The 16,051-nt window shown below is 49.7% G+C and overlaps 1 protein-coding gene across 1 annotated transcript in view; it reads left to right on the top strand.

The window, feature by feature from the left end:
- The first annotated feature begins 383 nt into the window (after positions 1-383).
- Positions 384-16,051, top strand: part of LOC126547880 (uncharacterized) — a 29,851-nt gene continuing 14,183 nt past the window's right edge. The window contains exon 1 of the mRNA XM_050195906.3: positions 384-849. Coding sequence (XP_050051863.1) covers positions 844-849 — 6 coding nt within the window. The 5' untranslated portion in view covers positions 384-843. The remainder of the gene's footprint in view (positions 850-16,051) is intronic.

Below are 16,051 nucleotides of genomic sequence, written 5' to 3'. Positions count from 1 at the left end.
CGCAGTAGTAGTAGTAGTAGTAGTAGTAGCAGCAGCGAGTGGCGGCGTCGGGAACGAGAGAGTTTTCGATAAACGAGCTTGCCCTAAATCTGAACCGCCGCAGCGGCCGCCTCTCCGCCGTGAAGCATGCATGCAGCATCCCCTTCCACCAGAGCGGAGTCGGAGGAGGGGGAGGCAAGTTTTCTTTTTTTAGCCGCCCAGCATCTTTCTTTGACGAGTTTTATTTTCTTGGCTTCTCTCACACTTTGTAATTTGCTTTACCGCCCCCCCCCCCCCCCTGCTTCTCCTCCCTCCTCCTGCCTCAGGGTGCCGTAGCTGCGCCGCAGCAGAGAAATTCGCCTTCCCTGGCGTTCTCGCCCGGTATGAAACGGGCGCGTATCGTCCTATTTCGGAGCAGAACAAGAGAGCTTGCAACCACCGCTCATCGCTCCTCCGTGCTCGGCGCTCTTCGTTGTCGTGTGCTCCTCGACTCACCCCGGTGCGGCGACGTCCGAAACCAGGCGCACCGCTGCGCCATCGCTGTACGGCTCTCCCATCCCACCGGCATCCCCGCTTGTCTGCACAGCCGTAGTCGCGACACGACAGCCGAGCAACGTGTGCCTGCTCACACTGCGAGCCGCCTTTCCTATCCAGCTTTGGAAAAAAGCACGCCTACTTCTGTTTCAGCAGCGTGAGTTGGAGCAGCTATAACTACCGGGACTTGTACGGACTCCGCCATAGACAGACTAGATCGCCTTCTGTTTTCACCGTGACTGTGCTTCCCTTTGCTGGTACCGTTTCTACGAATACCGCTCCCTGTTCCACCTTATCAAGCACACGGGCAACGTTGGACTTCGAAACAACATGAAGGTGAGCGATCTCTTTCTGTGATTCGAGTGTGTGTCGCAGTCACCATGATTTTTGCCTAAGTTTGAAATACATGTAGATTGAGGAAAGAGGCGTCAAAATACGGTTGAAGCCCAAGAGCGCGCGGACAGTGATGTATGATGCTCTACTCCTGTTTCGAGCCACTGAAAAATGTTTCTACGGCGTCTGAACCTCCTGGTAATATTTAAGAAACTAAGAAACATTTTTCACTGGCGTTATTTACGAGGAATCTCTCGTACTTTCTCTAGCGACGAGGAACTGTGTGGAATGTCCGCCGCTGTATTTGTCTGTGGCGTTCCTAGCGCACACGCATTCAAATTGGTGTAATAAAGAGTCGGTCCTTAAGCTGCTGAACTAAGCAGGTCGTCTAGCTCAGCAAACGGTGTTTGCAAGCGCCTATGTAAGCCAGAACGACTGCTTACACGCTAACGAGGATCTAAACAGAAATCAAGGCATTAAGTTATACGCATCATGTTGCTGGGTGTTACTACTATTTAAATGACGGCATGTCATTTCAATAGAGACGTCTATTTATGATTTTTTTTTTGAGGAACGACATAATCCATGTCAACCTCTCTGTGTGGGTCTTATACACTGCTGTGTTAGACGGACGAGAGATGATGCACGTTCTACCGAACTTGTTTCTCACGGAAAAGGTAAAAAAAAAAAAAAGAACACACGTACAGATAAAGCATCAGAATTAAAAAGTAGCTTACGTTGATGAGTCGCCAATTATATTCTATGAAGTGAGGTTACTGTTTCATGCTCTTGTAAAGTAGTCCTAAAGTGCCCGTATTTGCAAACAGCATTGCAAACTGAAACTTTGCTGTACGTGTACAACCAGCCATCGACTTTGCACTTGGTAATGTACTACGGGCACACTTTTCTTAAGTAAGGTTGTTTTTTACGTTAGCATCATGAGTGTGAAGAGTGAAGAAAAAGTACGAAAGATGCAAAAACTGTAGTTCCGGCTAATGCATTGTTTCTGAGCGAGCGCAAACGAAAGCGAACGCACTTGCACAGGCAGGTGTATCTTGCGTGTAGGTGCGCCGCTGTCGTTCACTTGGCAAGAATTGCTTTTCTGTTCTTCCGCTAGAAACTCACACTAACAACCCCTGCAAATACATTATCCATGAGTTACTCTCTGAAATATGGAGTCCCTTATGTCTTGAATTCATAGAGGTGGTCTGTTCTGTCGTACCAGGAACCAAAACAGAAAACATGCACGCATGTGCGAAGCACCATCCCTTCGAGACGCCGTTGTAACCCCAGAGCTGCTGGAGGATTACCCCTGAAGGACTTTACCGTTGATGTCCTTGTCGTCGTTCGCTACCGGTCAGACTTCGCGGAGAAATCTTTCCTATGATGTGAATGCTGCCCTTCGTTTCTTGCATCGCGTCGTGTCTATGTGAACGTTAGCTTTATAAGCTACTGCAAACAGTCACTATAAGATGACGGTAAGGTATTCTTCAGCAAAAGAAATTCCTGCAGCTAGTATGTTCTGCAGCACAAGTTTTTCGTCACAAAGAAAGAGCGACAGTTCAGCTCAATTCAGCACTGCTGAGAGCATTGAGTGGCATTTCAAGTGGCTCTTAAGTTGAACGTATTGATAGCGAACAATAGTTTCACTGCGAGTCAGCGTTTTGTATAGGGCTTTCGTGTAGACAGGCTTCGTAGGTAGCTGCTGTCGCGTGCACACACCCCACTTAAGGCACCTATCTAAAGGGTGCCTCAGCTAACGTTAGCCAAGTTGTTCACCGAACATAAAAAAGATTTAAAATACACGGTGCAAGATACAGTCATAAGACCTACGAGGTTCAGTCGTCAGTGGTCTGACAACTGAACACCGTAGGTCTTAAAAATCTATGTTGCACCATTTTATTTTATAGTTTTTTATGAACAGCATTGATAACGTTGACAGGGACACACGGTATATTCTTCGACGTTGATAATAATGGTCAGGAGAAACTGATAAGCAATCACGCTTGACATATTGACGGTCACCTGTGTGCCGACTGAGGCTGGCTCTAAGATAACCTGAAACTAAAAGAAAGAAAAAAAGAAAAAGAGCCCCTTACATTCGCAAGAATAGTTGTCATTGACCGGTCGCTTTCACTAACATTTCATTGTTACCCTTGGTCGCCACCTGTTCTACAAAAAGCTCTAGCGAAAGAACTGCTTTTGAATACGAGCCTAGGGTCTGTATTCGCAGCACTTGCATAACGCTAGTTGAGTTTACTCAATGGCCGGTGGGTGATGAAATGCCCGTCACTGATGCTAGCGACCGGCGCAATAACGAGATGATCGCCACAGCGATGACCACCCGCAGACGAGACTCACGCGAGAAAAAAAGTTTGCAAATACGGGCCATTGTCATTCAGAATTCTTATAAGAACGCCGCCTAAAAGTGGAGCTGCAAGCCGCGGAGAGAAGGACCTTCTTCTTGCCTGTTCACTATTTTCTTTTCTGTCAGTCGGGACATCTACCAATATTTTAGCACATACTTCACAAACGGAAATATAAATGTATATAATTGCATTTGAGCTCATCTATGGCAGTCAAAGGATGCAAGCGATATCCTTCTTAATACGGTTTTTAGCTTTCAGCGTTTAGTTACTGTTGCGTCTCTTACCGAAGCGTTAACGGCAACAAAGTGCCACAGGGCGAGTGAACGCTTCAAAGATGGAATACGCGTCCCATCGCGGGTGCGAAGGAAACATGAGGTGTGCGTGATCGAGCACGAGCCTATGCAGAGGCGAGCGAGATAGCATGTCAAAGGGCGTAATAGCCCACTCAGCCAACGGGAAAAGTCAGGTGGATGTGCAAAATACTTCAACAAACGCCTTTCAACGACAAAAAACAAACGCACGAATAATCTCAGCTAGGAAAAGAAAGGGCGAGAGCCGGGTGAGGCATTAATCGGGGCCGGGAATCCTGAGCGCGCGCGGAGCTGCACGTGCCGCGGCGCCAGGCGGTCTGCTCCGCGGGCGAGGCAGCATCGCAATCAGGAGCATCGGCACGCCGAGTGCCCCGAAGGTTAGTTGCGTCGGCAAGCTATGCGGGCCGCCCGAAAAAAAATCGCGCCTTCCCTCCGCCGGACCAACGACCTCAAAGGAGCTCAATGGCATTCGACGTCCCCCCCCCTTCCCGCAACCATGCACGTAGCCAGCTGTGGCGCGCTGCTCCCGTGTATGCTATAGAGAAAAGAGCTGGGTACCTCGGGGCACCCCTGGCTCCGTTATGCGAACGTCGCGCCTCGAGATGGCCGCGCAGGAGGAGGGCATCCTCCCGCTTGCCTGGTGCGCGGGCGCCGAGCAACGGGGCGAGTGAAATGCCGGGCTGCCGGCGTACGACGGCCGCGCGACCGGTGCTCGCGGCTCCAGCGTGCGTTTACGAGGAAGGAACAGAAGCAGCAGGCATCCCAAGTTCGCACTACGTTATCAACTAGTGACCCTAGTGCAAACCCTAGTGACCGATGTCGCCTATATAAGGCTATTGCCTCTGACGTATAGTATAACTCGCATTTCTGCTTAGATAGATAAGTTATACTTAGTACAGGCAGGGGCAACCTTTGTTGAGAAGACTCCCTGATAGCAATCACTTGCAACCATCGCCTCTTCTAGCACTGGTGCTTAAGGCAGCAAGGAAAAAATAAAAACGTCGAAGAAAAGGAAGGAAAGAAGCGTCCGCTATTTTCTCTTTTTTTTCGAGGCTAGGTGAAGCGCGTGAACATGAAAACTTTTCATAAGACTACTAATAGCTTCCGTTCAATTGCGCATAGTGTCCTGTCGGTGTGTTTGTACGTGAGCTTCTACACTGCAAAATCAGATAGACGGCTTTTGTTCTAAAGCGTTCTCTTAAAGAAGAAGTGAACAGCGTCGGTATAATTTAACGATTAATTTCAGTCTATTACATTTCTCTTTCTTATAATTTATCCTTCTCGATACCCTATCTTGGCAATAACGTAGGCAGGGCGCCACTCGGACCATTAACGAAGCGAGAAAACAATTTTTCACAGAATTCTTAGATTATTGCGGCACAGAAGTCCAATTCTATTTCTTGCGTGTTTAGGGGTAACGTAAGTTAATTACACCCCCGAGGTTGTTGCGTTGTGTTACGACTTGAATGTCTTTAAGCAGCTTGACTTCCACAGCTATATTTACGGTTATGGCTAAAATTTTTTCTCCTTTCTTTTTTTCTCCCAAGGCGAAAGCGCAACAGCACGAGCCAGATGTCTATGCTCTCCTATTCCATACAAATCGGGAGCGATGTGATAATGGTAAAATTAAGCATAATTAAGGATATTTTTTTCAGCATAAGTCGTAAAACAAGGAGGGGCAATGAGATGGTGACAATGAGAGATCGCGGGCGGCGGTCACTCCATGCTGCAAGGCCCCTCGGGCGGAGGAATGCCCCGATTTCGCGGTCCGCCGCCGCCGCCTTTATTTATTTACTTACTTTTTCTACCGCTTTTTGAGGGGTCCGAGAGACGCCCCGGGGCGGCCGCCAAACACGGAGAAGATGGAGACGAGCAGCGCCGTCTGCGCACGGACCACGCTTGCCGGCGGTGAACGCGTGTGGCGGCGGCCGGGGAGAACTGAAGGTGGGCTGTTAGCAGGAGAAGCCACCTCAGCGCGCGCGTTCACTGCGCCGACACGCATCGGCGATCTCTCAAAAGAGTTGGCGCCCCACCGCGTGCTGCTTCGTATGTATTATACGGCGGCGCCCGCCCGTGCGACCGTATAGTATACACACGACGGTGGGATACAACGGTCGTGAGAGTGCGAGCGCATGGCAGAACATAAGCTGCAGCCTCGTTTATATTAATGGGCGCACCTGAACCGCATACTTCTAAAGCAGCGTGGCGGGTGCGATTTGAGATTGAGAACATGCCTTTTCTCGAAACCAACGGGAAACAAGCCGACAGTGCGCTTCGAATTGAGAATCGCACGACGCACGGGCTTGCTCGACAACTATTCGCGCGCGAGTGTGCGCTTGTGTGCAGGCGGAGGGATGAAGATGCTGTAACCATACGTCGGTCATTGCGCTTCACCACGATAACGCACTAAGTTATGCGCGATGGCGCACGCGCCTCGTATAATTAGGCTCCGGTACGTTAGGTGTGAGAGTGGGGGGGGGGGGGGGGGGGGAGAAACGCGGGTGTGTAATGCGCATCTAATCAAATCTGCATGGAGACGGGTGCGCGCTGGAGCGAACATTACGGTGGTAATGATGACGCAGCCCTCTTGACGCGTGTAGAGGCTACAGTCGATGCAGCCCGGGTGGTCTCGGACGGGACCGGCAGCATCCACGTGCACGCAACACTGCGTCGGGTTGCTTCAAGTGCGTCTAGTCCAAGGCACATATCTCATGCGCGTAGTTTCTGCTGTCGCGGCGTTAGAGAGATGCTGCGGGCGAAAATGCGTAGCCTTCTTCGTGTAGTTCTAAGCGTGAAGAAAGAGTGTCGGATAGGACGTGTGGATTGTCCTCAACACAAGCCGTATCACACTCATTCTCACGTGAACCGGTAGCTCGAAAAACGATTCCCAATCTTCCCGTCTTCAATGTCAACGAGCAGCAAGAGCAAAGACGGGTAGTTATAGACGTGCAAAAAATACGTCGTAAAGTCTTTGCAGAGACTGTGCGAATTGTTCGGATATTACAATATTGTTCCGATTAGCACCACTAAACCACGAAAAGACAGTGGTATCGCAGCACACTATTTACCGACAATGTAGAAAGCTGTCGTGCTGTTTCCTGCACCAGATGCTTGTGAAACACTGTAAACGTGCATAAATAGCGGCTGTTTCTAACAGCGTGAGAAATGGCCTTCTTTGAGGACTTCCAGTATTCGTGCAGGACCCCCAAGCTGCCAGCTGACTCATCTCCGTCGAGGACGATAAGGCAAAGCCTCGTCTCGAGTCATGCGGTAAACGTGCTGCCGAACGTACTTCGCGTATGCACATTAGCAGGGGTCATTGTCCGGCTAGGTGCGATTCGCACGACTTAGGGCGGTGGCAAAAGAAGACGCAGGGACCGCTTCCTGTCATTTTGTTCCGACTTTTCAGGCGTCTGTCTCACCTCGAAAAGACACGAATGTATACCATAAAGCTTAATTTAAAATTCGGGAAGTATAATTGTGCCTACCGTACTTGTGGAATTTTAGATTAGACCTGTTTGAAGCTATGGCCAAACAGAGAAGGCAACTTTGCTTCGAGGAGTCCCGTGCGCACAGCAACACGCGTCAGCGGCCGACCGTGAACAGGTCTTCGGTATGCGCTCGTTCTCATCCGAGTTCTTCAGAGAACACAGTTGGGTAGACACCCTTTCGAGGCCAATATTACGCATGGCTGCGGCGCAGTTCGCTCGCATGGAAGAGCAAACAATAACTCCTCGAGAGAGGAAGCCCATTTATTGTGGGCACCATGCCTGCAAGAGAGCATGCATGAATTCATTAGCCGCTCGTTTGCCAATTATAGAACAAAAGTCGGCTTCTGTGATCTACAAAGGAGACTGCTCGTGAAGTCGTTCCCTGGACATCCTGAAAGGTAGCGTAATACGAGTTCGTTTACCCGCCGCGATTGCTTAGAGGCTATGAGCCGCTAAGCACGAGGTCGCGGGATCGAATCCCGGCCATGGCACGGCGGCCGCATTTCGATGGGGGCGAAATGCGAAAACACCCGTGTACCTATATTTAGGTGCACGTTAAAGGAACCCCAGATGGTACAAATTCCCGGAGTCCCCTGCGGCGTGCCTCACAATCAAATCGTGGTTTTCCATGTAAAACCCCATAATTTAATTTTTTTGAACAAGTTCGTTTCGAGTATTGCGCCTAACGGTAGCGTACTGATCTACTCAGCAAGGAACATATTTAGGAGTTAGTAGCCTCTGGGACGGCGACGATCATTTCCAACTTGGCTTAGGATGTGGCAGCAGCAAAAGAAAGACGGAAAGTAATCTACCTTACAGCATAAAATTTGTCAGCAATGTCTTACGCGTTGGAGCTGGAAATACACTTCTGCAGTTACCGTGTTCAAGCTATAGTCGTAAAAGAAGCACATAACGTAGATGTCGCCACCCCCGTCCATTCACGTGTCTTTATCATACCGCAAATATGTGGACGTCACTTGTTGGAGATGTCGCAACAGTCGCGAGAGAAATTTGTTGCAAAAGCTAAAGAAATATTCGCAGGGATAGATCGGCACGAATCAACGCCCCCTTGCGCTGTCGAAGTTCGTTATACCTTTGTGCACTGCCCTTTCATTGCTTCGGAGGACGCATTTATAACATGAAAGCATGCGGAGTGTTTTATGAATAGCACACACCTTTCTAACCAATCATAGAAGCTACCTTTTTCCTATCACGTTAAAGACATATTGCAGTTATGTTGACTTTACTATGTAGGAGAGGTGTCAGAATTCAGGTGTTCCTGTATAGAGTGGACCGTATCTGTAGATTGCCATCGGATTTAACTAGCATATTGGTCTCGTCTTGTTTCGTCCCTGAGACATTACAGACGCACGGCGTTTCACCGAAGCGCCTCCCCTCAACACCGTTTAGCAATCGGTGGCACATTCCACTTGCAGCGCGCTAACGGCACTCTGCGCTCTATTTGCCTCCGCGCCCCTCTCTTCACCGACAAGCGGCATTTGCGCGCTACGCGTTGCGCCGGCCGTCGCCGTTTGCGTTCCTCTCTCAGAAACACTCGCACTTGACGAGCAAAGCATCTCGGCCGTGCGTCACTGCAGCGGCGCAGGCCGGCGACAGTGCAGTAATTACGCAATTTGGCCAACCGTTGTACGTAATAACGCGGAAAGTATAAAAGGAAAGACCGATCTTGGAGGCACCGCGGCGAAGCGCGCGCCACCCGTGACCGCATTCCGAGCCCGCGGGAGGCCTGCACTGCGAACGATAGCGAGCGTGCGAAGGAGTTCAGTGCAAGGTCAGCGCGGGAGGAGCAAGCGGGGTGGCCGGCGAATCCGCTCCGGGGTGAGCATAGGAACGATGGCCCAACGGGCGCCTCGACCGGCCCCAGGGCAGGCGAGGGATTCTTATGTTAGGTTCGTTCCGTTATTTATCCTCTCAGCACCGGCGCTAGCGTGGTAGTCAGACCTCCAAACGGTAGCGCGAATCGGGAAGAAACTGTGGCAAGCATCTCTCTCTCTTGCTTGTTATTTCGCGTTGCTGCTTTCGCATTGTAGCTGGAGCCGTCAAGAGATCTTGAACGCTTCGTATCAAGAAATAGATAGGTGTTCTTTTTTCCTTAAAGAAAAGGAACACGGTAACTGTACCCAGTGGAAACTTAAGAACGAGGACTGCAGATAAAGCCGGCCATCGCCGCCTTGGCTATACAGTTCATCTATGTAGCGACCCTTTCAGAGAGCAGGTTTTCCTTGCGTGGCCCTTCTCTTTATTTTGTCGCGTCTCGTCCTTTCGTTCGTAACTCCTATATACTGGAGCAGCGTGGCGAGCAGGTTAGGTTACCCAGAAGCTAAAAGGGCCCGAATTACGGGGCGTGCGCCCCGGTGCACCACGCGCGGGATGTGCGGGGAAGCATCGGGGTACAGCGTATTATCGCCCCTGCCATCTCGCAGTGGAGGGAGACCGAAAATGTGTCATTCGGAGCGCTCTCTCGCACTCTGCGTATGTGGTGGTACCGAATAATAAAGGAGCTTGCGACACGCTCATACAAAACACAGAAACAAAAATAGACTTCGGCCTTCGTGCTGGGCACTATAAAACGTGTTTACAGTGGAATGGCTGGCTAGGAGAATCACCCTCGATTCTTCTTGTAAAGGCTCCGCTGTCTGACGTAACCTGCACGTTGGACGCACGGACTTTCGTCGCTATATATACGTTTGCCGCTGGTCGTAAATGGTGTAGCTTTCCTGATGTTCTATATGAGTTTTACGCAGCGATACCGAAGTCAGTTTCTTTTCGAAACATCCGAAGCACTGTTCACAATTTTTTCTTTCACTTAGCGGAACAGAAGAGCTATGCCGTGTGGTGGCAGGTTATTTCAGTCATAACGCCGGGACAACACAGCGCCCAAGACTGATTGATGAATACTGTTTGCATTATTCTAGTACTGTTTATGCCCATTTCTCACAACCTACCTACACATATTCAAATACGCAAACAATATTAATCACATGGTACCAGCTATTGATGTAACAAAATTGATAGCTTGCATTATAGATACTTCGATCCAATGCTATAAAAAAATCTAGTTGGACTGTCACAAAAAAGCTAGGTGTAGTTGTTGCATGCGAAAAATGGTAGCGGCTTGTGTTATGAAACGTAAGTGCTAGAGCATACACTCACGGTTTAGCAACTGACCGACGCCAAATTCAACCCAGTAGTTGGCGAACGCTTTCAGCAAGGGCAATACAAACAACGAGTCATAAGATGCAGTGGCCCGCTGCTACTTCCCCTAGTGTTTTATGTCGGAAAGAACATGGTACACATTATTTTCGTATTACAGCTCCCGAGCTACCACTTGTCTAGTATAATATTTTATTTTTCTTTGCAGTGGTCGGTGATAAGAGTGGCACCTAGGTGTTTACACTCAAGCAGCTTGTCAATTTATTGCCAGAAACAGCCGTTTCTCTCTGCCACACAACAATGATCTTCTTCTGCCTTGCTTGCGTTTCCTTTCTTGAAAACGCCGCGCCCGCTACTTTCATGTCGGGAGTGCTATGTCATGTTGATAACGCGCATGCCGTTCGTTATTGGAAAGTACCGGGCTCGCCGCGTTAAACAAAGGAAATGCGGACAAGACAGATGACGAGTATTGTTGTGTGGCAAAAGGGTGTAATTTTGCTTAAGAGTGTACCAGCGTAACAAGAAGAGACGAATGAATGGAGAAAGAGAAACCAGAGATAAAATTTTTTTTTGACTTCCCACTCTGGCCGACGAGGGAAGTTGAAGGATAAGAAGGAAGTAAACTCCGAGCATCGGTGCGTGATCACAGCCGTTCACGAGCACAGCAAAGGATTTTAATTGACGCCAATTAATGCTAAAGCCATTTGTGCAGGCCTGTTGCTCTTCACGAATTGTAACAATGCCTTCGTTGTCCTCTGCTGCAACGGCTTTTGAGGTTGGCAACCCAAAATTGTTTGCACTGACAATGATCTGTCATCAATGCGAAGTATCACAGTCACAAGCTATCGCCTCTGTACTTTGTATCGCGGACAGTCACAAAGAATATATAACCTGCCAAATATATAATGATGTGCTAGCAGGGAAAGCGAGATATATACAGAGAGGAAAGGCATGGAGATTAACCATAAGCATGCCCTGCTACCCTGCACATAGGGTGGGGAAAAAGGGGTTAGAGAGAAGGGAGGGGGAGAAGGAGGGGAAGAAAAGCAATCAAGTGGTATTGACATTGCAGGCACCCCCGTATATATAGAGATTCAACTTCGTATTTTCATGTCAGTTCGTACTTGTTCGGTTACTTTTTGCATTCGAAGCGAGAACGGTTTTTATCTTTGGGCACTTAGAGAGTTACCACTCTCACTTCAATTCTTGCCCTGAAGCAACACATCCTACATGTAAGAGAAGGTCGTCGTACTGTGATTTTGGTGTCGTTTAGGAAGGTCGACACTCCACTCAAAGCAAAGCATTGAAAAAGTGGGGATCACGGAGCGTCGCCCGCCTTCCCCGCTAACTCAATGTATAGTGTTGCTGCTCGAGGTGGCGTTAGGGCAAAGAATCCACCCATCGACGAATACGTCCGGTAGTAGGAATGAAGTAAAAAGGGTTTATTTGACATTAGTTACACGGCTCCAGTTACGGAAGCCCCACTCCATGCAGGAGCATGTTAAACGTCCCAGCTCACATCAGGACACGTCGGCCTCACTGCACTTAAAGTCGCCGCTTTTAATGCCGTCGTCTTTCTTAGAAGATTCGACTAGGGAATCTGATGATTGTATCGCGGCGAATCGGTTGCGATACCACGTCCATGATATCGCCTCGTCCCGCAGCACCTGCACATCCGATGGTATGGAATAAGGGACAGGATGGGGGCAACCTGGAAATCCAAGGTGGACGCCGTTCTTCGGTATAATTTGACGTTGGTCCTTTTCATCATTAGTTCAGGCTGTCAGGGAGTGTATGTTGTAGGGGTTGAGGGACGGACTTCGGGATGAAAAACAAACTTGGGAGGGTTTATTTTACATTATATACAGAGAGGTGAGAGACAAGTAACAGTTGTACAGTCATTACGGGCCGGCAGCAACTCGGACGCTGCGGCCCGCGGCGGGAAGTTCGAGAGACGAATCAGGGAAGGCTCTGGTCTCTCTGGAATGCTTCTTTTAAACCCTTCGAGGACTGGAAGTCGCGTCAAGTTCGGCCAATGGGAGAGCCCGCTCAGATGACGCCACCTTCGGCCAATGGTAGGCACCCGTGCGGTGATGTCACACCCGGCGGCTCCCCGCAGTCTTGCCTTGCTGTGGTGCAATGCTCTCTTCAAAAGCGGAGAAGGGGCACGATTGGGCTCCATTGTCCGAGGCTCACCTGCTCCCGGTGGTACGACCCCGCTGAGGTGGCAAATGCCCTCTTCAAAGGCGACCGGTGCGACGCTGCCAGGCCTTCCCGGAACATCGCAGCCGTCATGTTTCGGGACCCACTTTCCTTGCAACAATGCCGGGCGATCCCTTCGTTTTCTGGAAAACTCAAGCATTGAATAGCTACCGCGGCGTACGAACTTGTTGGCACGTGAACTTGTTGGCTCGAGCGATCCTCTGGAATGTGCTGTGATTCGATGTGGTCCGGGGAACTCGAAGTAGGCGCAGGAAACATCTCCATATCTAACAATGTGTGCGTGTGGGCTGTGGGGGAGGGTTCCTTTTGTGGGCCCGTCAGCTGCCGGCGTCAACTCTGCGCTTACTTCTTGGTAGGCGCTGATGGATAGGTGCCGTTGCCTCCTGTCAAACGTCTAATTAATGCCTTTGGCCGTGTTGAGACGTAACAATAGTCTCGGCTATCCTAGTGGCGTCAAGGCTCAAACCCTGCCGGCTTTCTGTTGTCTAAGTAGCGTTGCCTGAAGTAAACACCAAAACCTTTTGCACCATTAAGGGTGCTAGTTTGTGCCATGGTTATATAACTTTACCTTTAAAGGTATAAAAATATATTGTACAGGAGAGCCAGCTCAAGCTACACCTGTGACTGGAGAAGCGATAGCTGAAAACTGTCTACTGATTCTGACCACCTCGCGCGAACCAAGATATCTGACGCAAGAGTGTGTCAGCGACACTCAATAAAATTTATTTCATGTAGTTTTCGTATCGTCTGTTGCACCTATCATGATGTTTACGTGCCGGAAAAGATCACCTAAAAATAAAAATTGTATTTGCCTTCATGAACGATTTAATCTTATCCTCTAAGGGTGAGGGTGTTAGCCATGGGACAAACAAAACACCCTTATACGCCCACAAGGGCGTTAAAGTGTTTATACTGTTGGCCTGCTAATTGGCTCTGGTGTGGTGAATTTCGTCAAAGAATTATTCACCAAAGAAATTCTCACTCATGTGTGCAATTAAATCCAGTCATTGTTTCCCTCCCGCCAGTCAGCGCACGTGGGGTGCTTCGCTCTCGCGAACTCCACGTAGCCGCCTTGCAGAGGAAGCGTACAACGATGTATTCGTTAACAACTCCACTATTAGCGTGGATGGCACTATTAGATTCGTCGGACGATCCCACCGCTGTCAACCAGATGTAGGAGTTGTCGGACGATCTCGCCGCTGCCACCATTTGAAGGAGTTGAAGGTCGTAGAGAGGAACCTGGGAGGAACTAGGTGAACAGGGTTTATTTACATTATTTACAGTTTAAACAAGACATACATCGACAGTCTAGCGTGGCTCCCAAATGGAGCCCGCAAGACGAAGCATACAGCAATCGAGCACACAGCTCACGAGTACATTTCGAGCACAGAGCACGACGACGAGCACCCCCTAGCAGCCGACAATCGCTGCTTATAAGCACTCCGTTCGACGTCATCGTTCGACGTTATCGCAGACCACACGCCTTTTTGGAGGACGAGGGCTCACACACACGTGCCGCACAGGTTTCAGTGCCGCACAGGTTTCAGTGCTCTCTCGAGGGCAGACGTATAGTGTACTAGAATAATGTCCTAGTGGCGCGAACAAGACGGAGAGGCAATGAGCCGGTTGAAGCAAATGCCAGTAGCCGCCGCCGGTGGCGCTGCTGCGCCTTTTTCTATAAAGCCCCTCAATCTTTCAAAAGTAGCGCCATTCTTAGATCTTTCCGCCACCCCGCTCACCCTGGCGCGTCCTCCTCCACGCCTCCTGTCGCCCCAGCCTCCTCCGCTCCCCCATTGGCCAATCTGTGTCACGTGGAAGCGGGCGCCGCGCTTTTGTATATTTTTTTCTTTCCAGCGTGGAGCAGGCGCCGCGCTTTTGTATATTTTTTCTTTCCAGCGCGCGCCGACCTCCATTGTTGGGCCTGCGCGACGAAAGTACGGCAGGCGGACTGACGGAGTGCGTTAGCGTAATAGAATGTGCAGGGCCGAGAACTTAATTGCGATGCCATGCTGCTGCACCTTCGGTTGCCGCAACAGACACAGCGAGGGCAAAAAGCTTTTTGCTTTGCCGTCCGGCGGGCGCAACGCAAGAAGTGTGGACTCGCAGGATCGGGCGGGCTGACTTCGAGGGAGTGGCAAAGAGCGCACGGCTTAGTGAAGTAAGGGCCACGGCTACTCACAACCTCTTATTTTGAGCCTAGTTAACGCTTTCCGCTTCGAAAAAGTGGGTGTTCATGCTCTGCGTGGTTTTTAGCGCGTTGTTTGACTTTCTTTTTTCGAATGTGTTCTCTTTGTTTCATGTAGCATCGTCTTGCGGTGAAATGCACGCATCTGCAGCTGGCCTGTGACATAAAAGCGACTTTATTCAGGGTGTGTTTTGAGCTTCACCAGAAGTTAGCCCATTCTCAACGCTATTGCAAGGCTCACTATGACTTACGATGCAGTCTTTTAGCTTCGAATGTACGCCCGCATGTATTGATTTGGTTTGTGGTGATTAATTTAGTTTTTAACGTTCCGAAGCGACTAAAGCTAGGATGGAGGTCGTAGTGGATGGCTCCGGATAACTTTATCTAGCTCGCCTGGGGATGTTTAACGTGCACTTTGATCGTAGAGTCGTACGTGGGTCGGTAAATTCCTCGTTGGCGTTTCATAATACTCGTGCGCTAGTGCTGCTTTAGAAGTTGGCGCCTCGGTGCGATTGTATTTCTTCAATAAATTTTATTTACTAGTGTAACAACTTGTCATTATTTCGTGTTATTGACGGCGCCGTCAGGGCACCAAAGCGGCAACGGCAACACCAAAGCTAGAACCAGCGTTGGATGGGGCTCGCCGAAGCCTGTGCATGCCAAGGGGGTATAAGATCGCGGACAGCCAATTTTGTATGCGAACACTCCCTGCGACGTCTGCATTAGTGTAATGTTACGTGCTCCTCAGAGGCTTCCGTTAGCCATTACATGTGCCCTCCTGCAGCAGTACTTGTAAAAAAAAAAACAAGATATCGCCACGATTACCAAAGCACCCCGCAATGAAAAAACGGCCCTGTTGCCAGGCATTGCTGACCGCACACAGCCGGAATCTCTCACGCGCCGACCGAACAAAAGTGTCCTGCAGGTACGTGAATGAACCTACGAAACCACGTACACATACTTTCACGCTGTCAACACCTGAAACATTGGTAATTACGCGCGTGTTTGAGTACACCGCGTGCTTGCGTCGTGTTTCAGCAACACGAACTCTCAACGTCGCGCGCTTTACGCCTTAAATACGCCTTGAATAATGGTCATTTTCTCTATTTCCTCCGCAATTCTAACACGAAATTCTAAAGGCCAGTTACCGACTGACGAAGAAAGATCTCGATTGAAAAAACTGCTCCGCAGGGCTCGAACGAACTTTTCTGCGGATTTCCTCCCGTAGCGTGTTAGCCGTCGTCTGCTACGGCAGGCCCACCACCGGCGGCGCCACCGTCGAGGCCTCGCCGAGCGGAGGAGGAGGGAAGCGAATGGCGCTACTTTGGGAGATTGAGGGGCTTTATTTTTCTAGCTGCCGGTGCGCGGCTGTTTGCTCCGTGTGTTTGCCGAGCTGTGTTACGTTCAACGTGGTCATTCTGGTGAAAAACAATGGATGTTTTGAAAAAGAAG

The sequence above is a fragment of the Dermacentor andersoni genome, chromosome 1, assembly GCF_023375885.2.
Source record: "Dermacentor andersoni chromosome 1, qqDerAnde1_hic_scaffold, whole genome shotgun sequence".
NCBI classification, from domain to species: Eukaryota; Metazoa; Arthropoda; class Arachnida; order Ixodida; family Ixodidae; genus Dermacentor; species Dermacentor andersoni.
Note: the sequence above shows the minus strand (reverse complement) of the source record. Positions and strands in the feature narration are given on the sequence as shown.